At 39.4% G+C, this 25,941-nt stretch overlaps 1 protein-coding gene across 7 annotated transcripts in view; it reads left to right on the top strand.

Moving 5' to 3' along the window:
* PRUNE2 (prune homolog 2 with BCH domain) overlaps positions 1 to 25,941 on the top strand; it is a 295,929-nt gene that overhangs the window by 243,387 nt on the left and 26,601 nt on the right. For 5 of the 7 annotated variants that reach the window (XM_054519500.2, XM_054519503.2, XM_054519501.2 and 2 more), the window contains 4 exon segments: positions 8,512 to 8,591; positions 11,332 to 11,532; positions 19,126 to 19,299; positions 25,705 to 25,807. In XM_054519500.2, coding sequence (XP_054375475.2) covers positions 8,512 to 8,591; positions 11,332 to 11,532; positions 19,126 to 19,299; positions 25,705 to 25,807 — 558 coding nt within the window. 7 annotated transcript variants of the gene reach the window in all.

Here is a 25,941-nt window from a genome sequence, read left to right as displayed (position 1 = left end):
TGTGGGATTAGGTTTTGAACATGTTCAGTTTGAGATCTCTTTGAGCCATCCTGGTTGTGAACTGTAAACTCACTTCCTAAATAAGTATATGCCCCTCTCCAGTGTGAGATTATGCCACTAATTTAATCTTCTCCACAACAAACAAATCTATTCACAGATCTTAAGGTTATAGGAAAAATATTAAAAGAAGCTGGCAAACAGCCTGCAGGCAAGAGGTACAATTCTCCATGCATCCATCATTCACAGCCAAGGAGTTAATTATTCTCTGAAGAGCAAAGAGGTTGAAATGATAAAAATGTAGGCTTTCCTTCTATTCCTGCTCAGCGTTCCTCAAATTTTCATGTTTAAGCCTAACTGTAAAAAGAAAAAAAAATTGACATACAAAGCCATGTACACTCTATTCAGGGAACAATTCAAGAAAATGTTTGAGGATCATTGAGCTACAAGTGATTTTTTTGCTCCCTGCAAAATTTTGGAATCTGACTCTGGGTAAGGAGGCTGCGTCGTGTCCCCCACCTCTGAGAACCTGAGAATGTTTAGCTGTGGTTTGTGCGGTTTTGCACATTCCCTAAAGAAGGTGGTGTCTAGGCGAGTGCTCGGCGCTTATCTTCCTACTGTGTGCAGTCAGTTTCCAGCTCTCACCTTGCTCCTTCATCTCTCTTCAGCTGGCTGGCTTCTAAGATGCTTCTCCCTGCCTGGCCACAGTGCTTACCTGTTCTAGGATGAGAGAGGCCCAGCTGGGTTGGCAAACTGTTGCTAAAGAGCATTATTTCATGGGCTTGACCCCAGCTTCCTATTGTAGCATTTCCTGTCTTGGGATCAGCTTGATTAGGCAAAGTGTGAAGCTCAGTGCTGCTTCAGTCTCACCTCCTACTTTGAGTAATTTGATAAGTACTCTGTGGTTCACAGGGTGCCATGTACTGCTGGCTTAAATGGAGCAGCCTACTTTATCAGACAAGAACCCTCAAATGGCAGTCCTCCAGCCCATAGGCTAATTGATATTCTTAACGAGGGAAGGCAAGCACCTCATGAAAGGTTTTGTTTGTGTTTTCTTTTTTCTTTTTATCTCTGTTTCTAGAGACAGCAACCTTATCAGTCCAGCAGATCTTACTAGACTAGAAAGAAGCCAGGAGAGTTTTAAGGAACTCTTAACACAAGAGGTATTTCTCTTTATGTAATCATTTTCCCAAAATATATCAGCATAACCGTCAGTATTTTTCTAAAGAACAATGGACCCCACGTCATGACCTGCTACTTTACTTTTTATGGAGGTATATATTTCAGTGGCCAATCTTGTAAAAATGGTTATTCCTGAAAAGGGGTGCCACCTGCTGCTGGATATCCGTGTCTGTCAGGAAACATTACCATCTAGAAATGCTATTGGTATGTGTGTGCCAGCTCTTGGCTCACTGCTCATTTCCTGTTAAAAAGAACCTAATCTCAGGCAAAGCTAATCCTACAACAACAGTCAAATCCCTCCAGATTCAGATACGTTGAAAAAATACAAAATGCAGAATGGGCTTAATTTTGTACCTGTTCTAAAGGCAAGAAGGTGCATTTATGTCCAAAAGTTCTGCATTTGTTGTCCTTCATTCTCTGTCACATACTGCAATTAGACTTCCATATGAAGAAGTGTAAGTATCAGAAACACACAATCTACGAATATACGTGGGCTCCATTCTCAAATTGGAGAATTCCATTTCTATCACCGTTCTTTCTCCATTTGGTGGTATTCAGGATCATTAGAGAAGGTGCACAGATTTAGCATAAATAGCATCAAGTCTCCTAAGAGCATGTTTCTTTTTATAACTTCCTGGGCTGAGTTGAATGCTTAGCTAATTCAGTTCATCTTATTTCCTAACATCTGAACTTAAGGCTATCTATTTTCCTCTAGGAACTTCTTTAGATGCTTTCATAAGTTTGGATGTGCAGGGCTTTATTGTTTGGTTACTTACACGTGTGTTTTTTAGTCTCCAAACTGTGATTGGAGACTTTTTGTGATTGATAACTAGAGGTATGGCCCCGAAGTCAGAGAATATAGTACATGTGATGTTGACTTTTGGTATTTTATGAGACATCATGTATGGTAAGTTTTGGTGAGTTCAAATAAAAAAAAAAAACCAACTGTGTTTTTATTGACTGCAGATCTCTCCATTAGATCAAGCTATATTACTGCATTGTTCAGATCTGCCATATTCTTATATATTTCTTTTCAAATTAATTTATAAATTCTTGAGAGGTATACTCAGATTTTCCCCCATGAAATTTATCTTGCCTTATAATGTATTTTCAATTTTTGTTTTACATATTTTGAGGCTATGTAGTTAAGAACACATTGGCTCTCAATTATTACATCTTCTGAAGAATTATTCCTTGTATCACTAAATAATAACTTTCTTTAGTCTTCATAATGCCTTTTCTGAAGTCTGTTTCGTTGGGCATTAATACTGTAATGCTGGCCAGGTGCAGTGGCTCATGCGTGTAATCCCAGCACTTTGGGAGGCTGAGGCAGGCAGATCACCTGAGGTCAGGAGTTTGATACCAGGCTGGCCAACATGGTGAAACCCCATCTCTATTAAAAATACAAAACTTAGGTAAGCACGGTGGCAGGTGCCTGTAATCCTAGCTACTTGGGAGGCTGAGGCAGGAGAATCACTTAAACCCAGGAGGCGGAGGTTTCAGTGAGCCAAGATTGCACCACTGTACTCCAGCCTGGACGCCTGTACCAAAAAATACTACTAATAATGATAAATAATAATAATAATATTGTAATGCTTTCTTGTGTTTAGTATTTTTCTGTTTTTTAAAAATACCACTTTCTTGTCAACACTTATGCAGTATTATGTTTTAGATGTTTCTTTTTTAAGCAGAATGGCTACTCAGGTCTTGGTGACATTACCTGCTATAACAACCCCAAATCTCAGTGGTTTAACACAACAAAGGTTTAGATATTATTCTTTAATCATTATGGCCTCTTTCATGTTATTCTTTTATTTTATTACTTTTATTGCTAATTTTTCTATTTATTGCATCTCCTGGAAATCCCTCAAAGTATTTTTCCCAAGTGTAGTTTATAGGGTTTTTTGATATGAGCTCATCTTTCAGAGAGTTTTTTCTTGCGCCTAATTGGATTTCCAGTGAAACTTGCTTGTAGAAGTAAGCACTACCAAGTGGTTTCACATCTGATTTTTTTTTTCTTTGATTCAGAGTCTTGCTCTGTTGCCCAGGCTGGAGTTCAGTGATGTAATCTCGGCTCTCTGCAACTTCCGCCTCCCGGGTTCAGGCGATTCTTCTGCCTCAGCCTCCCAAGTAGCTGGGATTACAGGTGTGCACCACCACACCTGGCTAATTTTTGTATTTTTAGTAGAGACGGGGTTTCACCATCTTGGCCAGGCTGGTCTTGAACTCCTGACCTCATGATCCACCTGCCTCGGCCTCCCAAAGTGTTGGGATTACAGGTGTGAGCCACCACGCCTGGCCCACATCTGATTCTTTTGGAACCCTAGGGTCCTAGGTGTTCAGTGATCCTAGATGAATTTTCATCTTAATTTCTTGATTCATTTCTACATCATTCAGGTAATATAAATTGAGACATGAGCGGCCCACAACTAGTGTCTCCAGCTCCTACTGGTTGCTTTTTATTTTCTACCCAAGATTCAAGTAGACCATGCTTTCCAAGGCCAGAGGAGAGAGTTTTTTTCCATCCCCTTTTTGTTAAGGGGAAAGTTCCTGAAGGTCCAGAGCCCTATATAGAAGTTCAGGTCTAGGCCTTTCTTCCATCCCAGGAGGTCCCTTATGCTGTGAGACCCTAAGTCCTGTGTCCAGTGCAAGAACCCTGTGTGCTAGGTTTTTATCAGCCTTCTATAATAACTCTTTATTTCTGGCACCTGTGGACTTAATCTTATTTTTTTAAGCTTGGAAATATATTAATAACTTTTGGAGTATGCTATTTCATATAGCATTTCTTGTATTTTTAATGATACATGGCTTTACACCTTGTCAGACTTAGCCAACACTTCCTAACATCTCTTTTTTAGCAAAGAGGAAAAACCTCTGAGTGAGATTCCAGGGGTTTCTAACTTAAATTTAATAGTATTATTTTATTTTTATTAGATTTAATTTTTTCTATATATAAGTTATTTATTTTATGTAACTTAAATCACTCACCATTTATTTTACGTGAGTGATTTAAGTTTACATATAATGGTTGAGTATCCCTAGTCCAAAATCTAAAATGCTCCAAAATTCAAGTTCTTTAGTGCTGACACAACACTCAGAGGAAATGCTCATTGGAGCATTTCAGATTTCAGATCTTCAGAGTAGGGATTCTTAACTTGTAGTATATAATGCAAATATTCCAAAATCCAAAAAAGTCAGAAGGTTTAAATACTTCTGGTCCCAAGCATTTTGGATAAGGGATACTCAACCTGTACACTAGTGATACAAACATTCCTCTCAAAATAACCTTAATAAAATAAGTCAATCTAAAGAAAATGTTAAGTAAATTGGCAAGTGGTAAAAGGCTATGACAAAAACCCTAAAGGTGATATATTAATACTCAATCTTACAGAATATTTAAAAGCATTCGGTGTCTTTTCAAGCTTTTTGTTCCTATATGCTTTGATGCTTTAGCAATCCAGACATAAAGATATTTACTGTCAATATGAATCTGGGCTAAGAATGTGGAAAATTGGTTACCCAAATCAGGAAATAAATTTTTGAGCATAGCATAAGTCAAATATTCCCTTTGAAACAATAAAGGCCAGCTATATAGTAAGAATGGGCTAGATCGTAATGTGGTAACAAGTAACTACAATATCTCAGGGCAAAACACAACAAAAGTTCATTTCTTGTTTACATTTCCAGCAAGCTTTCGTCGAGGCCTCTGCTCATCGGAGGCACTCGGGACACAGCCTGGCCGAGCCCCTCCACAGCCACCAATTTGGGAAGAGGATGTGGCTCCTCACACGCTTGCTCCTAAGCCTTCTGCTCAGAAGCGACATCTCTCCCTTTCACTCTTTCTTCATTAGCCAAAGCAAGTCATGTGGCTACCCTAACTTCAAAGGGGCCAGGAAAGTGCAATACTACCATGCACTCTGAAGGCGGAGAGCCAGAAATACTTGGTGAAGATCAATATGTCATAATACATTGATCTTCTAACACACATGGTGTTAATGTCACAGTACCATCCAGCAAAGAAACCATGAAGCAGTTTTAATACATCCTCTAGATGGAGACATGTAGCTATTTCAGCCATAGTACAGCCTGGCTTGTGTTTACAACTCCCTCAACCTCTTGGTTAGCTCCAAGAATATAAAGAAACTCAAAATTAAGTAGAGGCTACAGATAGATAAAGTAAAATACAGACCTTTACACTGGACTGGTGTGTTACCTAACAGATCTTGAGAGGCTTCAGTTATTGATCATAAAACTACTGTCCTGCTTAATCACCAACTGCTCTGTTTGGCCACTTCATTTCTGCAAATGTTTATGGGCTTAATGTATGAATGTGGTTGAAGTATTTACAAAGAGCGTGACTTGGGTTTCTCTTAGATTTGCTTCTAGGCTATTCTGGCTCAGCTTTCCCTCTGTCCCAGGGGTTTTCTAACATGTCCCTATAGCCTTCTTTTTGGGGGGGGAGTGGGACGGAGTTTTGCTCTTTTTGCCCAGGCTGGAGTGCAATGGCGCCATCTCAGCTCACCACAACCTTCGCCTCCCAGGTTTAAGCAATTCTCCTGCCTCAGCCTCCCGAGTAGCTGGGATTACAGGCATGCGCCACCACACCCAGCTAATTTTGTATTTTTAGTAGAGATGGGGTTTCTCCATCTTGGTCAGGCTGTTCTTGAACTCCCAATATCAGGTGACCCGCCCGCCTCAGCCTCCCAAAGTGCTGGGATAATAGGTGTGAGCCACTGCGCCCGGCCTAGCCTTCTTTAATATCCATGGGTTTGTGTGAATCTCTCTCCTTGGGTCATCCACTGATCACAGCCTTCAGCATTTTTGTTCCCCCAGTGCATGCTAACACAGGGGGAAGAAATCTGTGCCTTCTTCACAGGGTCTCTGCTTTGTGTTGAAAAGGAGCACTTAGAGGCAAAGGCTGTATTTTCTAACATCAATGAGTTGAGGAGCATTTCTAGGCTCTGTGGAGATTTGCGCAGTAATAAGATTATCTTTTACCTGGACTAATGCCCAAATTATAGTGACCTTAATTATGATTTGTCCAACCATGACACATACTCTAATTAAACCACTGCTCCTGTACTATGTTTTAAGTGGAGGGTATGTAATACCTTAAACTCAGACAGTGCTTTATGACTTACAGAGTACTTTTATTTGTATTATATTTATTCTCAACAGTCACTGTGATGTTGGGTATTATCCCCTTTTAAAATCACAGAAATGGTCAACTAATCTTCTCAGAGTTAATCAGCTTGTTGATACTGGCAGCAGAACTATAACTCAGAACTAAAACCTCATATCCAGGCAGGACTCCTGCAATTAATTCATGATGTTGCCCATAATTCACAATTTTAAAAAAAAATCTATTAAACTTAAGCTGATCCTATCTATTTTAAAACCATCATATTTATTTTGATGCCAAGGCCCACATCCTGTGTGCTCTGTCAGGCAGATAGAAATCTGATGTCTTTATTTTTGTTCAAGGTTGACTCTTAGGCAGATAACTAGAAAAATAATGTACATGTGCATTTAGAGTATTTCAGGCTCAATAATTCAATCCAACACAGTAAGTGATAGAACTAAGATTTAAATCCAGTGGCTCTTAATAGCAGCATTTTGCTACTTGACAGGTACGAGAGGTTTGATGTCAAGGAGAACACACAAAATGACAAAGATCATTGTAAGGAATTCCAAAAACTGCAGGATCGTGGGATACCCAGACATCTGTCCCTCTAGGTCCTAGGACTTTCAAAACTGGGGCCTGGTGCAGATCTTCTCTTTGCATACCTCCCCAGTCTTTGTTGCTGAATAACGTGGTTTGATTCCACCTATCATAGTGTATCTCTGTTTGGCACAGGTTACCTTGTTCCTGCTGATACATTATTGTCTGTCTTACATGCCAACCTCTTGCATGCTCCTTTACTACCAGGGCACAGGTCTAGTTTTAGAGAACACACAGGGTCAAAGCCACAGGAAGAATGTGGACAAAGAAACTCCCTGATGCTGAGCTTTTGAAGGGGTCTCAGGAGTTGGTAGGTAAGTACACAGGCACTTACCTCTATCCAGGGGAGCAGCACTGAGTTCTTGAAGGTAGGGGTCATTGTATTAGCTCCATCATCCCAACTCCACCGCGAGAATGAGACGGGTCTGTTTTGTTCCTCTATATCTTCGGCACATAGTAGACACTTAATAGATATTTGTTGAATAAATGAAGCAAATGCAGTAATCACTAAGGGTGCAGATTATTTTCTTTCATCATAGTGCTTTATTGACAGTAGGGGATTTGACTTGCATCCTGGAGAAGTAGATTAAACTCCAAAGGTTTGGTAGATCCAGCGTTACATAGTGCAAAGTACAGTAAGAGAGGGAGAAGGGGACTAAATTAAGAACTTTAACATAAAGGTTTATCATGTTTAAAATTAGGTTAGTGCCCACATCATAAGGATTCACCCTAGGTGAATGAAATTACCGAGAAGAAGTGAAACTCACCGAGAAGAAATATATATTATGGTAAATGGGGACTTACTGAACAAAGGTCCAGGGATGAAAATAAATCAAGAGAAATTTATCATGAACAGTGGTCAGCTTCTTAGAAGAACATATAGATTCGTCACAATTGCCTTTGGTATTTCCTGTTTCCCTACACTTTTCTTACCAAATGTGCTAATACAGATGGTCGTGGGCTCAGCACTGATTAGAAACAAGAGGTGGGAAGTCATGACCAGAGCCATCTTCACCAACATATATTCACAGTGACTCTTTAAACATTCAAAAAAGGAAGAAAAGTAACATCAGTCTATGTCTGCTCAGGAGTGTTAGGCACTTTACTTTTGTAGCTTAATCTTTAAACAACCTGGTGAAGTAGGTGGTATATCCCTAGTTTACAAATGAAAACTGAGATCAACAGAATATGCTCTCCCTCTCTGTCCATGGGAATTTAATTAAAATACTCAAATTTACAGAGTAAAAGATGTGTACAAAACACATATATTGACCCTGTTGTTAAAAATATATATATATATTAAATGTCCCCGAAGTATATTGTATTAGTTGTTTGCATTTCCTATTTCTGAGTTTCCCACTTGGTGTGTGTTTATTAAGTGAGCTAGCAGAAGTGACTTGATGTAAGCATGTGAAATTGGTGTCCATTGTTCTCATTTACCATAACTGCAGAAAGTCTTCAATTTGGGACCACTTACAGTGGATTCAGTCCCCATATGTGGTTTATTTTAAGTGAGTTGAAAATGTTATCCTGGACTCTGTGGGTTTCCCTTTCAAAAGAAATGAAGTCTTACATAGTTGTTGACGCGCTTTGCTTTGCTTTTTTTGCAGACTACTGTCAGAGGATGTAGGAATGGACATCCCCTTTGAAGAGGGCGTGCTGAGTCCCAGTGCTGCAGACATGAGGCCTGGTGAGAGCAGCATTTGTTCATTTCCTTCGTTGGTATTCTGTATCCCAACGTTTTCATTATTCAGTGAAAGAATTATTTCCTGTGCATATAACTTATGATTTCAGTGATAACAGTGAGAGGAAAAAAGAAATGTGTGATATGAAGGTGTTAGGCTGCATTTGGTTAATTTAAGAGTTGGCTTGAATACTGATGCTCGCTAGTGTGGGCTGCATTTTATCTCCTAGACCACAGCCTTATCTGCCAATGTTTTCAGTTCCTGTGGTAATTGGCTACTGTATATTGTACCAAATTCTGACTAATGTCTAAGTTCTCCGCATTTACACATAATTGTAAGAATGTTTAAAATTGGAAATGTGATATCAAGAATGCTCAGTATCCTAACTATCAAAACCAAAACCAAGACAACAACAACAAAAAAACAACTACCCTACATTTTAGGGGTTTATAACCCAAGGCATACACAAAAAGGAATTTAATTTTTCAATTGCAACTTATATGACTCTCACTGTGTTCCAGGGTCACTCTCTTGCATTACACCAACTCCAGGATCATACCAAGATCCTGAATCATGTATTCTCAGCCAGGCCTACAGTGTGGCAGGAAGAAGGAAGGCAATTACATTTCTTTTCTGTCATAGTATTTGAAATGCATTCTTCAAAATACTAGTCATGTAACAGAATTATTTCTAAATGTTCTATGGCCAAATATGCTTGGTAACCACAGTATGTTTATTTGAATCTTCCAAGTTCACAATGTACTTTTGAATGATAAAGGCACTAAGGCTATGGTTATCTGATATGGTAAGCAGCTAGTCACATGTGGCTATTTAAATTAATTAAAATTAAAAATAATTTTTTAAAATGCTCTTCTTCAGTTGCACTAGCCTCATTTCAAGTGCTCAATAGCCAAATATAGAACCTTTTCATCATCACAAAGAATTCTTTGGGACATCACTGCTCTGCAAATTCCTGAAATAATAGAAACTCAGTGTTGAAACTTACTTGTCAATAGAAACTTTTTTCAAGTAATACATAAAACCATTACGTAGAACAGAGTTTGGGTGATGTTCCATTCAGAAAAGAAAAAGCTTAATGACAAGGGAACAGTGCCAATTTCTCTAGGACAAGGCCAGAGCCAGAATTCCAGAGTTGAAGGGTATACCAAATGGTCTTCAAAATACTTCGTGCTTGGGAATCCTGTCATTTCTGGTTTTAGGTGAAGGCAACAAACTGTTTTCTCCTACTCTGCTCTCAAACTGAACACTTCTGTGACCAGATGTGTAGGGTTTTGTTTTGTTTTGTTTTGTTTGCCACACACCAAGCAATTTTCTAATGAACACCAACTGGGTGTCCTATAATTCAATTCTGACACTATCCACCTTAGGAAATGACAAGGGTTTTAAGACCTCTGTGCCTGGAACCAGGGCCAAAGACCAAATACATTTCTTATTATACTACAGTAGGGTATCTCTCTACCTTTGTTTTGTTAGTTTAAGCTTGGTTAAAAATGACTTCTCCAGCTCTGCTTCTATTAAGTGAAAGGCAGCTGAGCAGCAAGATGCATACTACAATGAAAGGAGGGAACCTACACGTAAGATTATCACTTATGTTATGGGAACCAATGTCAAGCGAGATTGGCATAAGAGCTGGTGACTGCTTGGGTGAGTTCAAAGAATGTTACCTGGGAGGATACTTCGGCCAGGTGAAGGGCACTGAAGATCATATACAGAGTTGTCAGGACCTAAAAGAAGTATTTTGGGAGTGTCTGTGAACATGACAAAGTTCTTAACATACATTCCATAGGAGCAAAGTCAACACAAACTATTAGAAAATATAGTTGGCCCTCTCTATCCATGGTTCCAAATCCATGGATTCAACCTACCACAGAAGAAAAATATTCAAAGAAAAAAATCGCATCTATACTGAACATGTGTACAAACTTTTTTTCCTGGTCATTATTTCTAAACACAGTGCAAAAACTATTTACTTTGTATTAGGTATTATAATTATTCTAGAGATGATTTGAAGTATACAGAAGGATGTGCATGGGTTATATGTCAACACTACACCATTTTATATCAGGGACTTGAGCATCTGTACATTTTGGTTTCCCCAGGGGTCCTGGAATCAATCCCTTATGGATATCAAGGGACAACTGTATATGTAAACTTAACTATTTTTCTTATGCAGTATACCCCGTGAAAATTTAATTCAATTATTATAGCAATTTCAAGTTTTCAAACTTGAACAGGGAAATTCTAAAAACTAGTTATCTAATCACTTAGTAATAACTCCTACTTCCTGTTTCTGCATGGCCAAGGCTGAGGGAGTTGGGAGGATCCAGTTACTGAGGGCTGCTTTCAAGAAGGGTGTCTAAATCTCATACAAAGATTTCTATCAGGTCTGCTTTTGCTGAAAGGACTTTAAAAATGTTTTCCACTGGTCCCAAACCCACTCTTGGCAGCCACGTATAGGTTAAGTATCCCTTACTTAAATGCTTGGACCAGAGTGTTTCAGATTTTGGATTTTTTCAGATTTTGGAATATTTGGATTATACTCACTGGTTGAACATCCCAAATTCAAAATTCTGAAATCCAAAATGCTCCAGTGAGTATTTCCTTGACGCGTCATGTTGGCACTCAAAAAGTTTCAGATTTTGCAGCATTTGGGATTTTGAAATTTTTGATTTAGATTGCTCCTCTGGTTTAATACTTGATGTTGCTGTTCTCTTTCTTCTTTAGAACCTCCTAATTCTCTGGATCTTAATGACACTCATCCTCGGAGAATCAAGCTCACAGCCCCAAATATCAATCTTTCTCTGGACCAAAGTGAAGGATCTATTCTCTCTGATGATAACTTGGACAGTCCAGATGAAATTGACATCAATGTGGATGAACTTGATACCCCTGATGAAGCAGATTCTTTTGAGTACGCTGGCCATGGTAAGTCACTAAGTTGGCAAGGCCAAAGTTAAATGCTAAATAAGTAAAAGATTTTCTAACAGACCTCTCATTTTTGTGCCAGTGGATCCTTTTTGTGATTTCTAGAAGCTTCTGTTTTTATTTCAGGTCATAGGTGGCCATGATTGACAGTTTGGAGCTTGGCAGAGAAAGTATGGTTCACAGAGGCCATACATAACCATTGCTCTTTATTAACCCCCACTCTGTGCTAGCATTTATGCTAGGCACTGGGGCTGAGGGAAGACTGTTACATGCTGTGTTACAAGAAACCTGGGGCTGGGTTTGCAGAGGAAGAGAATTTAATCCGGATGATAAAATTTGAAGAAGAGAAATCAGAGCTTGACAATTTCTTGTATAAGTTCCCACTATCTGCAATGTTCTTTTCCCCAGATCCTTACATGACTGACTCCTTCTCTTTATTCAGATGTTAATCAGATGTCACCTCCTCAGAGAAGTCTTCCTTGACCTCTGTAATCGAAGGTGCTTCCCACTTCCCGACTCCCACCACCTAGTCACTCGCTGTCCCAGTGTTCATTTTATTTTCCATGTATCACTAATTCAAATTGTATTATTTAACCATTTGTTTGCATCTTTATTGTCTTTCTCTTACCACTCGAATGTATGCTTCACAAGAACAAGGACTTTATGTTTGATCCTGCATCTCCAATAAAGTAGGAAGGAAGAAGGGATGGTTTAGGGGGAGTGAGAGAAATGATAAAAAGGAAGATAATTAAAAGTTTTCAGATCGTCCAAGACTGACACTCCTGATATGAACTTCAGTCTTTAGTTCTTTCTCTTACTCTATGAAATTTGGTTTAAGAAATATGTACAAATACAATCATTTGTTTTTTTTTTTTAATGGCATTATGTAGTTTCTGTTTCAGTTCTAGCCAGGGTGGAATTCTCTGAAGTTATAATATTTGAAAGTGAAAGCGAGAGAGTCTGGGACACAGCTATTGCCTTTATTCATTTTTAAAATTCACGCAATCTTAAAAGCAATACAGTGCCACAATTAAGTGATGGCCTGACTTTTAGAGACATGCTAATTCTAGCAGTTCCACTCCTAGAAGAGCATAATTAGAAAATTCACCAAATTAGCTAATTATTTCAACCAATGGTCATTGAGCCGACATGAGCAGTGCAGTTCAGACTCTACCTTGACAGAGCTTAAGGCTTTATTTCTTCAAAAAGGAAATGGCTAAACGACTTGTTTTATAGTCTATTATGCTTAAGTAGAGTTTTTTTTTCCATAAGTTATTGGAGTACAGGTGGTATTTGGTTACATGAGTAAGTTCTTTAGTGTAAGTAGAGATTTTATATTGCATTTTTATCATGTGTGAATTTCTATAGTTATCTGGGTAGTTGATTCTGTAGGTTGAAATACACAAATAGGAGGTGAAAGAAGGTCTGGAATTTGTATTATTTCCTGTCATCCCAGAGAGTCTTCAGCAGCTCCTCTATCCATCCCAGTTGCCCCTACCAGCTCCTGCTCTTTTCCTGCTAATATATTGACAAAATCCCACAGAAGACTGTGGCATGACCCAACCGGCCCCTCTCTTGCCTCCGTATTTGCTTTGTTGTTGCCAGGAGAGCTTTGTCACACCACATCTGAACCTTTTACTTTTAAACATAGTAAAACTGTCAAGCAAAGCAGTGGTGGCTGAGCAAGCTGGTAATTAACACTGCCACTTGCTGACATGGCTCTTTTAATGTAGTTAACATAGCTGTGTTGAAAGAACCAGTTTAATGGCCACAGCCCTGTTTTAGGTCTTAAATGCAAAGGACAGAATTGTAAACTAAGTTGAATTTTTAAATCTACCTTAATTTTCAAATGAAAGGTATATAGTCAGAGGTTTTAAACAAAAACATGAAACTTTGCAAACACAAAGTGCCTCTGAATAGCTATATTTTGTAAACATGAGGACGTGGATAAGTGACTGTATAAGAGGGTTGGATTATAAATATGTTTGAGTTCCAAAGTATGAAATAAATGCTTGAAAGCAGCCTGTTTCTTAGGTTTCTCATGCGAGCATTTTGAACCAGGCATATACATTCTAAACAAAATAGGGGTTTTTAAGGTATAGTTTTTCAAAAACATTTGGGCCATAATTTATTTTCTTTTAATGAATACTTTTTCATTTATATTATATTTTTCATGTATATATTTTCATTATATATTTTTCGTTATATATTACATATTTTTACTGTATATTTTTCATTTATATAGTTTTCATTGTATATTATATACCTCATTATATTATATAATTCATTATATAGTTTTCATTTAATTTATTTTATAACGAGAACACTGAAGCACAGAGAAGTTAAGTAATTTGCCTAAGGTCACACAGCTCATTGTTGCCCTTAGTTCCTGGCCCATGCTGCTTCCCAGTGAATATGCTAACAATGAATGGGAAAGGGTCTGTTACCAGATTGGGCTTACATACTTGAAGCCAAATGTGATAGCTCTTGCTCACATTTAGGCCTCTTTTTATCCAGTTTTCCTGACTTGGAGACCCTAAAAAAAAAAAAATTAAGCGTTCCTCTACCAAACGCCTAAAGGTTTTCAGGCATTGGCCTGTTTTATTCAGTAGCTGATGACCAAACACCTCTGCCAGGGTTTTTGCTCACAGTGCAATTTTGCTTATGGAAAATTTGTGAAGCTCACTATCAAATATATTCAATTGGTCTTCTCTTTCAAGCAATTTTCTTTAATAGTTGTGTCCGTGGGATTGGTAAACTATAAGACATCAGCAAAATGGAATACTTGAGGGCTACTCTTTAAAATGAGCAGGATTTATATTTACTGAGACAAAAAGCCTATTCTTTCTATCTGTTTATCTCTCTGTCTGTCTGTCTGTCTATCTATACTTTAAGACAGGCCCTCACTATGTCACCTAGGTTGGAGTGCACTGATGTAATCTCAGCCCACTGCCACCTCGACCACCCAGGCTCAGGCGACCCTCCTACCTTAGCCTCCTGAGTAACTGGGACTACAGGCATGTGCCACCACACCCAGCTAATTGGTATTTTTTTTGTAGATAAGAGGTTTTGCCATGCTTCCCAGGCTGGTCTCAAACCTGTACTGTTTTAATAGGAACAAATTACAGAACAATCTGTATAGAACATGCAGAATATATAGAATAATCATACTTTTTGAAAACTAAACGTGTCTGTGTATGTGCAGAGGAACAATAATACACATCACACAGTAACAGATGAGTGGCGTTGGTCATTTTCATTGTTTTCATGAAGCATTTCTGTATTCCTGGTACTTTCATTAATGCATTTTACTTTTTAAAAATTAATGAACTTTATTATTTAGAGCAACTTTAGGTTCACAGCAAATTTGAGCGGAGAGTACAGAGTTTTCCTGTACCCTGTTTCTCTACAAACATTCACCTTCCTTCACTATCTACATCCCTTGCCAAGTGGTTGGTTTGTTACAATTAATGAACCTGCATTGACACATCATTATCACCCAAGGTCCATAGTTTACATGAGGGGTCGAGTCGTTTGTTTCTCACTTACTATAAAGTCTTTGTGTGGTATATTTTGAAACAGTACATACAAAGTAATATCAAATTAATGTCCAGATGTGCTCCCAATAGGCGGCTCAGCCCAGTTGTAAGAGTCTTAGAGTAGGAGTCTTGGCTTGTAGTATCATCACGATTCCAAGTTGTGCATTCTATGTGTTTGAGAAAATGTATAGTGGCAGCATGTATCCACCATTGTAGTATCATACAGAATCATTTTTCTGCCTTAATTCTCTGTGCTCTGCCTATTTCTCCCTTTCCCGCAACCCCTAGCAATCGCTGATGCTTTTACTGTCTCCATAGTTTTGCCTCTTCCAGAATCCATGTAGTTGGACTCATACAATATGTAGCTTTTTCAGACTGGCTTCGTTCACTTATGCAATAAGGTTCCTCCATATCCTTTCATGGCTTGACAGATCATTTCTTTTTAATGCTGAATAACATTCCATTGTCTGGACAAGCCACAGGTTATTTTCCATTCACCTACTGAAGGACATCTTGGCTGCTTCCAAGTTTTGGCAATTATGAATAAAGCTGCTATAAACATACATGTGAAGCCTTTTGTGTGTGCATACATTTTCAGTGCATTTGGGTAATTACCAAGGAGTATGATGGCTAGATTGTAAGGTAAGAGTATGCTTAATTTTGTAAGAAACTGCCAAACTCTTCCAAAGTAGCTGGACCATTTTGCATTCCCACCAGCAATGAATGCGAGTTCCTGTCACTTTGCATTCTCACCAGCATTTGGTGTCAGGGTTTTGGATTTGGGCCATTCTAATAGGTATGTAGTGGTATCTTGCTATTGTTTTAATTTGAAATTCTGTAATGACACATGATATTGAATATCTTTCACATGCTTACCTGTCACCTGTATATCTTCTTTGTGAGGTACCTGTCCAGGTTTTTTGCCCATTTTCTTATTGTTGAGTTGTTGTTGTTGTTGTTGTTGTTGTTGTTTTTGAGACACAGTCTCGTGCTGTCGCCAGGCTGGAGTGCAGTGATGCAATCTTGGTTCACTGCAACCTCCACCTCTTGGGTTCAAGCAATTCCCCTGCGTCAGCCTCCCGAATAGCTGGGATTACAGACGCATGCCACCATGCGCAGCTAATGTTTTGTATTTTAGTAGAAACGGGGTTTCACCATGTTGGCAGGATGGTCTTGATCTCCTGACCTCGTGATCCACCCACCTCAGCCTCCCAAAGTGCTTGGATTACAGGCGTGAGCCACTGCACCTGGCCTTATTGTTGAGTATTAAGCATTCTTTGTATATTTTGGATAACAGTCCTCATCAGATACGTGTTTTGCAAATGTTTTCTCCCAGTCTGTGGCTTGTCTTCTTATTCTCATTCTCTTGATTTTTGTCTTTTATATAGAAGTTTTAATTTTAATGAAGTCCACTTTATCTATTATTTCTTTCATGGATCATGCCTTTGGTGTTGTATCTAAAAAGTCATCTTTGCATCCAAGGCCAATTACATTTTCTCTTCTAAAAGTTTTATAGTTTTGAATTTTACATTTAGGTCTATGATCCATTTTGAATTAACTTTTGTGAAGGATCAAAGGCCTGGGTCCAGATTCATTATTTTACAGGTGGATGCCCAGTTATTTCAGCACTATTTGTTGAAAAGACTATCTTTGCTTTATTGTATTGCCTTTGCTCCTTGTCAAAGATCAGTTGACTATATTTATGTGATATGTGTTTTACTGTAATCATAATAAAGAATGTAGTATACAATTTTTTTTTTTTTTTTTGAGACAAGGTCTCACTCTGTCACCCAGACTGGAGTGCAGTGGTACCATCATGGCTCACTGCAGCCTCGACCTCCTGGACTCACGTGATCTTCCCACCTCAACCTCCCAAGTAGCTGGGACTACAGGCACACGCCAACATATCCAGCTAATTTTTGTATTTTTTGTAGAGACTGGGTTTCGCCATGTTGCCCAGGACTGGTCTTGAACCCCTGAGCTCAAGTGATCTACCTGCCTTGGCCTTCAGAGTGCTGGGATTACAGGCTTGAGCCACCACATCCAATCAAAAATTTTTTACATAAGGGAATTTTAATAAAATTTGCAGAAAATAAAACAAAACAACCCTATGTTCACCCCACAGAGATGACCAGGGTAGAGCTAGAACAGGTCAGAGGGTACCAAACAGGATGAAGAGGGTCTGGTGGATGGAAAGTTCACTGGAGGGAAAGGAGGGTGTGTACAAACACATCAGAATACAAACCTGCTTCCGAATCCAGAGTTCTGAGGGAGTAGAGACCAGATTGGAAATTGAGTTCCAGGAAGGGAGATAAGATTAGCATCCTAGGGTCCTAACCCATGTAGGAAGGAAGAAGCAGGAAGGGATTCCAGAGAGATGGGTAGATTTGCACAAGGGACACGACGCTTGGCCTGAAGCCAGCGGTTTATGGTCTCTGTCCTTGATAAGCTGCCGTATGCTGGTGGGAACACAGTGGAAGCCAGAGTGAGCCAAGGCTCTGTAGGTGGTGGTAGCTGTTGGTGTTGGCAAAAAAGGCTAGGATTGCTTCCCAACCGAACTTCATTTTGCTATCTAAGTCACTGGTAATTAGACACTTTTGAATATATAATTGCAGATTCTTCCAGAACATAATGGCAGTGTTGTGGCTCCCTTACAGATTAGCTCCATTTCCAGGAAATTATCCAAGTTTTTCTTAATTTACTCACCCACCTTCCCAATTGTTTTTGAGTGTTCTGAGAAAGTTTGTAAGCTAAGTAGGGAGTGGGTTGCTGGAAGTGAATATTAAAGGTGATTCAAGGCACAGTTTCTTAGCCCAAGGGACTCACAGTCTCTTTGTAAAATAAATAAGAAAGAATCACACATTCAAGGTACAATGTGATAGATTAGAAGGGCTGAAAAAGGTAAAGGTTTTGACTGTATTTGTTTAGTAACTGTGATCTGAGGCAAACCACTTCAGAGTCAGTTTTTGCATGTAATGCCAATGGTATAATAATATAATGGTATAATGACCATTTTAATACCAACTAGTACCTGGTACAAGGTCAATACTTAATACAATAGTGCTGTTATTATCATCAAAGTGCCAATAGAAAGAAGTGAAATGCAGTGTAAATTCAATGGTGCTTTTCCAGGAATGGAAAAATAAGAATGATAATGTCTTGGAATTATTTTGAAGGTTATAAATAATCCTTTCTTTCAGATTACTTAAACATACAAAGAATAACCGTCATTAAGCTCTACTAATACTTCTAGTAAAAATGGAAACAATTGCTGCTTATTTTTTTGAAAAAAATTGTTACTTTTTTTTTAATGCACAAGAGTAAATTTCTTCCCAGAGAATGCTCAGTAGGCTTTTTTATTGTCTTATGCACCCATCAGTTTGGGAGTCTTGTGCATTTGGGGTCTTGGAGCATTTCTGGTCTACAGAGTTGTTTGTTTCTCACTTACTATAAAGTCTTGGTGTGGCATATTTTGAAACATTACATAGAAAGTAATATCAAATTTATGTCCAGATATGCTCCCAATAAGGGGCTCAGCCCAGTTGTAAGAGTCTTAGAGTAGGAGTCTTGGCTTATAGCATCATCACGATTCCAAGTTGAGGGCCCCAAAAGACTCTGAGCACTGAAAAGATGTGGCCCCAAAACCCCAAGATTTTCTGAGTCTAGTACACAGCCTTTCACCCCATTAGAAAGACCTGCAATCTTTACCCTGATCAAGGATGAGTTGGTCCTGGCTTATGCACACCTTGGACCACTACCCATGCAAGACAGCTTAAGTTTTGCACCTAGTCTCACCCTCAGCATGGCCTTAGCAATGGATGTGGTTGTTCAGTTAATAAAAGAAGACTTCATTGAGTGTACTTTATATGGTCAGAATAGTGCTAAGCTCTGTAAAGGCTGTACAAAACAAGGACTTTGATCAGGTTGTTTCTGCAGGATGAAACAAAACAAAGGCTGCCCGTAGGAGTACTGTATTGTAAAGCTTACCATTTGGCTGTTTAGCTGCACTGTAGAGGTCTTGTTCCTTCAGCCCTGCTCTGTGCTTTGTTTCCAGAAGATCCCACAGCCAACAAAGATTCTGGCCAAGAGTCAGAGTCTATTCCAGAATATACGGCCGAAGAGGAACGGGAGGACAACCGGCTTTGGAGGACAGTGGTGATTGGAGAACAAGAGCAGCGCATTGACATGAAGGTCATCGAGCCCTACAGGAGAGTCATTTCTCATGGAGGTAGTCGAGCTCTGCGTGAATCTGGGAAATGGGGAGGGGGCAGCCATTTTATTTAAAATCGTAAAGTGAGTCTAGACTTCTCCGGAACATGACATCTCAAAGACCCTATTCTAGAGCCAATATTCAGGGAATTGTAGAGCTAAGTATATTTCCTCATATTCAATTCAATAAACATTTGAAATCCTACTAGGCAAAGACAACTTTCCAATATAAAACGGGCTTTTCATGCTACATATCTGATAGCGATCATCTCTGTGCAAATTTATTGAAAGTCATAGTTGTCTAATTTAATGGTCTGTTTGGCATTCTTATCAGTCCATTGTACGGTTAAACTGAACAGAGTATGTGACACCATGGCCTGTGTCATAACACTACCTCCGAGGTGCTTCTCATTACAAAATGGTCTTTTGAATCCTCTTCAGAAGCTTTGGGGATTTTTTTTTTTAGACTTAGCCTGGTAATTGTTTCCCCTAACTGAAGTTTGCCTTTCTGTAAACTACATTAAATCTAGGCCTGACAACAGCCAACCCCAGTCAAAGCCTCCACCTGTTTGGTGAGAGACAAGGGAGAGAGAAAAGTGTGTTTGTATTTCCAGCACTTTCTTGAGGGCTCCTGGAGCATATGTGGCCTTGATTAATTTGGGATTCATAAAAAGTCAGATGAGTGGAAGCAACACATTTAACGCTGTCAACTTCAGAAAACATCGACAGCATTTTGATTCTTCTGCTGCGTGCCTTCCTTTCCCAAGTCCTGAGGTGCCACCGTAACCACCCAGCTGTTTCAGAAAGAGTGTGAGCTGACAAGGCAGTGGTTGCTCTCTCAGTTCTCTCTTCCTTAATGAGGACAGGGAAATAAGAGTCTTAGCACTGCCTCAAAACACTGCTTTTGTTTTCTATTATAACAAGCAGAAGGCTGATCTGTTATTTCAATCAAACCTTTCTCCGCCAGCAGATTTTTCACCTTCCATCCCATACATTGCTACCCCCACATAAGTATCAGGACCACCCAGGGAACCTGACCACTGTAGCAAAGGTGAATGCCAGTCCCTGCCCCTGGCCTTTCTTTTTCTTGCCTTACTGTTTTACCTGAAATGGAAATATGACCCCCTGAGAGCTGCTGTGGGGTCAGGAGCAGTTTCCTCTAAGGGAAATCATGCCCGTAGCCCTTCGGAATGAGAGTTGGCCCCATCTTGCTGAAAGTGACACACAGCTGGCTGTAGAGTCAACCCTTTTGTTTTTATGTGAAAACCATAAGAGGAACACTCAATCTTCCCCATCTTCCCAGGTCACATCTGCTTTGCACCACCCATCAGATATTTTTGGTTTGTTTTCTTTTTGAAAATAGAAACAAAACAAAGGCTGCCTGTAAGAGTACTCTGTGTTCATTTTTAAAAGTATTAAAAAATTAAAATGTCTGTCACATCAAAGTCACCCAGTGATAAGCCCTATAAACATCAGCTCCTAAATGCAGAGTCCCTGTGTTGAAAGGAAGCTCATGGTCCTGCTGCTCTTCTAGGGCTAGTTATCTGCTAATACTCCAGTAGACTCGCCTGCTTGTTCTTTAGGTGGGCTGTTGTCTGAATCAGGAGAGAATGATTATCATCAGTGCACTGATGGTTGGAAAAAAGCCACTGCTTCTGCCTGTCACAGTCTTGTAACAATTCACCTGAGCCCTCAGGGCTAACCTGGTTTGCTGTGCTCTCCATCCCTGCCACCTCCTCCCTTTGCCATTTGCTCTTCTCCATTCTGTGTCGCAAGCTCAGTTTTTGTCTGTGTGACTGTCTGGTTTGTTTTGAAGAGAAGGCCACCTCCCCTCTCCCCAGCCCTGCCTTGGCCCTCTCCAGGCACCGGCCTGCATGAAATGTGCCTCTGGCTGCACCCATCCTGAACTTTAGAGAGATGCCACCTTTTCCTACACCCTGAACAGCTTTTGTGCTCTGTAGGTAAAGATACTTCAGATGTTACTTCTGAATTTGCTAAAGCTTTGTCTTCCACATTAGGAGTTTACACCACTCTCTTAGACCATAATGATGAAAAATCTCCTTACTTACCAACCTACTGAGTTTGTCCTTCGGCTTCTGATGAGCATTTAAAAAGCAGCAATCACTTCACAGTAAACATGAATCTTATTTGGTGCTTGACATTTTGCTCTGAGGAAGTTTTCTCATTCGGGCCAGTAGAGAAGTGCCAGCTACACAGTGCTCTGTGCCGAAAACTGTAAGGTGGGGGCGATCAAAAGAGCTGCAGAAGTTAGCCCCAAAGCCAGGCCCTGCCAAGTGTCCCACCTGTTGAGAATATTGGTGCATGATGGCAGTATTTGAATAAATAATTCAGTCTTCAGCCTTAGTGACCTTGATATGAGCTATTGCACACAATGTAGAAGAATGGGGCTCAAAACCCATCTCTGCCACTTACTAGTCTGTAACCTTGGTACATTACTTACCTTCTCTGGGCCTCAATGACATCATCAGTCAAATGAGGGTAATCTCAACACCACTGTTCACATCCTATGAGCCAATAGCAATATCCTTGCCATCTGCATAAATAAAAGCAAAGGGGGGTTTGGATGGTTTTGCTCAGCCAACAGTATGGGGTCCCTCTGAGGCTAGAACTGGCTTTTTTTTTTAACTTGGAGCAGAGAAACCCATTTAAATAATGGAGAATAATAACGCCAAGTAATTTTAACAAGGAGTTTCTTGTCTTTTTCTTTTTTTTTTTTTTTACTTCTCTTATTTCATTATAGGAGATTCAGGTAACCTTCTCTGCAGTCTTGCTGGACAAATGACCCTGGAAAGAATGAGGAGAAGAGTTGCTGGCTGGTGTGTGTGTGTGTATGTTTTGGTTGCGACTGTGACATCTTTCCTTCTGTCTCCATTCCATTGCTGGCCAGCAAACTTGTGTTACATCCCTTTCATGCCTGTCTGTGTCACTCAGGTAAGGTTTGCGTCCTTGCTTCAGAGGGCCTCAGGAGACTCCTGGGGGGGTTGCTCATGCACCCCACCCAGCACATACACCTTGAATTCACCTCACCTTTATTGAGAAGAAAGTCTAATGAAAGAAATGTTTTAAAAACCAGACTTCAAATGAATTATGCTGTTGCCAACAGGAAACTTTACTAGAGTAAGCTACATATTTGAGAATAGAAATTGAGGGGTTAGCTGACCCCTTCAAGGTATCTGGGAGGGGCAAAAAGTGAATGATCCTATGCATTCTAGTTATTGCACTTTGCCTGCAATTATAGTATTATCTGATTTTTTAAATTTAAATTTGAATTTTTTTTAGCAGGAAGCAACTATAGAAAAATTACAGTATTATCTGAAATATCTCCCAAGCCTGCCAATGGCACTGGCTCTTGATTTTGGAGGAAAACTTTCATGTGGAAATCTTTTTATTTTATTTCCCTCTTTTAATTATCCCCTCTCCTCCTACTTTCTTCCTTCTCTTTTTGCCTCTTCTTCCCTTCTTAAAGCTCCTCTACCCAAAAGAACACATTTTCATTTATAAATTTTCATTTTCATTTATAAATTTCCATACTTTTTATATCGAGACATTTCTTACTTAGACAGCGATCATGAAGTAGTAGGTTGATCCCCAAGTATTCCTTTAGTTAAATAAACTTGGATGAACATGACGCTGCAACATTCCAAGGGCAGACAGCATTTACACAGTGAGCTGAACTGCCATTTAAAATGACATCTGAAGTAGTGTTTATAAACCTCAGTCTTTCCCTTTCAAAAAAAAAATTTCTTAGAAGTTCATGGAAATAAAGAAAGAAATCAAAGTAACTGAGCAGTCATGATCTTGAAATTACTGTAACACTCTGGAGCCAGATTGCTACATTTAGAAAGATGCTTTTGAAAGGATGCTTTCTTACTTGCTTTTAAGTTGGATTCATTATGTCTGTTGTCTCTTTTAATGAACGTCTGTCTTTTCATCATGCTGAGGATGAATTGCTTATCTGTGCGGTATGAAGATTAGTATAGCTAAGCCACCATATCCTTTGTGGATTTCCATTTAGTTATGCATCTTCAGAAATGAAATTATTGTAACAAGCAATTTTTGTATTAAGATATGTCTCCTCCTGCCATTTTCCTTCATATTGCATTCTAAAAAGTAGTTGATAAATACTCTGCATATTGGAAAAGATGGAACGAAAGCAAAAATATCCAGAGAGAAGCTACTACGTTGCTCTCTCACAAACGTGTGTTGCATCAGTTGAATACTTACATAGGTAGCATCTTCTAAGATCTGTAGTATAAATACTGTATACAACAACACCGTATCACCACTTGTAGTATAAATACTGTATACAACTACCTCAAATTAGTAATACACACAAACCCATAATTGGGTATATTTTTAGTTAGTTTTGCTCTCTTCCCCCATATTTTTCTACAGTAGAGTCACACTCTCTTTGTAGAAAACATCTTATTAAGCTGCTTTTCAAGAGTGAATTAACTCCATCCAAATCTATACACAGCCATTACTTTACTGCCGTGAAATCACCAGTGGGTTCTGGGAGGACTGGACCAGGCTTAAGCGTATGTCCTGTCCTCCTACTCAAAGCTTGAAGAAAATCTCTTTAATGATTCTACAGTCCAGAACTATATGACATCAATTCCAATCGTTCAGACAGGGATACTAAAAAATAAAAATTCACACATTGCTTCCCTTTGTAAGTGTGAAAGACGCATGACATTCCATATAGTTACCTGTGGGGGTCTGACTGACACCTGCTGTGAGTTTCAAAGAAACTGTGGGAATATAAAGCTTGCTTAAAAGACAGGGCAATTCCAAAATTATGCCGGAGCTTTCAAAAGATGGGGAATGGTGTCCTGAGACGTATCTACATGTTCCTTGACCCCTGGAGTTTCAATGGCCACACTTTCCGCATTTCCCACCTGCTGTTTTCTCAGCACCTCCTGCAAGTAGCACTTCCACTCCTCAGTCCCATGTTACCAGGAAGCAATTCTCAAGTTTTCCCAAAAGTACAGAATTTTATACTACTCAAATATAATTTAGCCAGACCCATCTTTAGTTTTCCTCCTCTTATGAGAGGAAGTTTTCTTCTTCTTCATAGAATTCACAACCTAGCCACTTAACAGAACTCAATGTGTTAGTTTTCTCAGAACTCTAAATACTCACTGAGTGATTACATGGCAGTAAAATATTGGCTGTATATAGTTTTTTTGTTGTTTGTTTTTTTGAGACAGAATCTCACTCTGTCACCCAGGCTGAAGGGCAGTGGCGTGATCTTGGCTCACTGCAACCTCTGCCTCCCAGGCTTAAGCAATTCTCCTGCCTCAGCCTTCCAAATAGCTGGGATTATAGGCGTGCACCACCACGCTTGGCTAATTTTTGTATTTTTAGTGGGGACAAGGTTTCACCGTGCTGTCCGGGCTGGTCTCGAACTCCTGGCCTCAAGTGATCTGCCTACCTCGGCCTCCCAAAGTGCTGGGATTACAGGTGTGGGTCATGGTGCCCGGCCTGGCTGTATATAGATTTGGATGGAGTTAATTAACTCTTGAAAAGCAGTTTAGTAAGATGTTCTCTACAAAGAGAGTGTGACTCTACTGCAAAAAAGATGGGGGAACGTCATACAGCTCTGGACTGTAGAATCATTAAATAGATTTCCTCCAAGCTTTGAGTAGGAGGACAGGACATACGCTTAAGCCTGGTCCAGTCCTCCCAGAGCCCAATGTGTCAGTTTTTTCAGAACTCTACATACCCACTGGTGATTACATGGCAGTAAAATATTGGACAGAACAAGGCCTGGCTAGAACTTTTCATGGGTTCTCACACTGTCTGTTGATCCCAGGGGCACTGCAGGCCTCGAAATCAAAATAAAGATGTTTTACTTGTCTACTCACTAGTATTTGGTCACTGGAGTGTGTGGATGAGAGATTATATTGCACTTCAGTGGCTAAATTCTCCCTTTAAATTAAGCAGTGTCTAAGACTAAAAAGAACTATAGAGGATCAAACAGAATCTCTTTCTTAGCCATCAGAAGAAAGAAGTGCTGTATAAGTACTTATGCATTAGTATGATATAAATCAGACATTCAGGTCAGTCTTACCCCCTCTCATTTTTTGTTATGTTGAATATTTACACACCCTCTTCACAACTGTGTACAACAATATAATCATCCGTAATATATAAATAGCCTATGTATGCAAATATAATTGCCCTATATATTTAACACTCTATACAACATAGATGTTAACCACTGAAAGATAACTATATGCGTATATACCTACAGACCTATAGTCAACATAATCCCCATTTCATGCTGCTCATATACCCACAGAGACACACTTACCAAGGCTTCATATTTATCCATTAGGTCAGATATTACCTTGTTAAGAGCTTCCAATTGGTTACAAGTGTCTTTTTGTTTGTCCCCCAGGATACTATGGGGACGGTCTAAATGCCATCATTGTGTTTGCCGCCTGTTTTCTGCCAGACAGCAGTCGGGCGGATTACCACTATGTCATGGAAAATCTTTTCCTGTGAGTGATACTTATGACAAAGTGCTTTGAGTTAATGTCTGTGGCATGTAATGGCAGATAGAGCATCTTTAATTAAAGAAAATAGATGATGTAGAATGTTCTAAGTCTTCAGTGAAAAGTCAGTAAGGTTTCTG

This window comes from Pongo abelii, chromosome 13, assembly GCF_028885655.2.
Source record: "Pongo abelii isolate AG06213 chromosome 13, NHGRI_mPonAbe1-v2.0_pri, whole genome shotgun sequence".
NCBI lineage: Eukaryota > Metazoa > Chordata > Mammalia > Primates > Hominidae > Pongo > Pongo abelii.
This window is presented reverse-complemented; position numbering and strand designations above follow the sequence as displayed.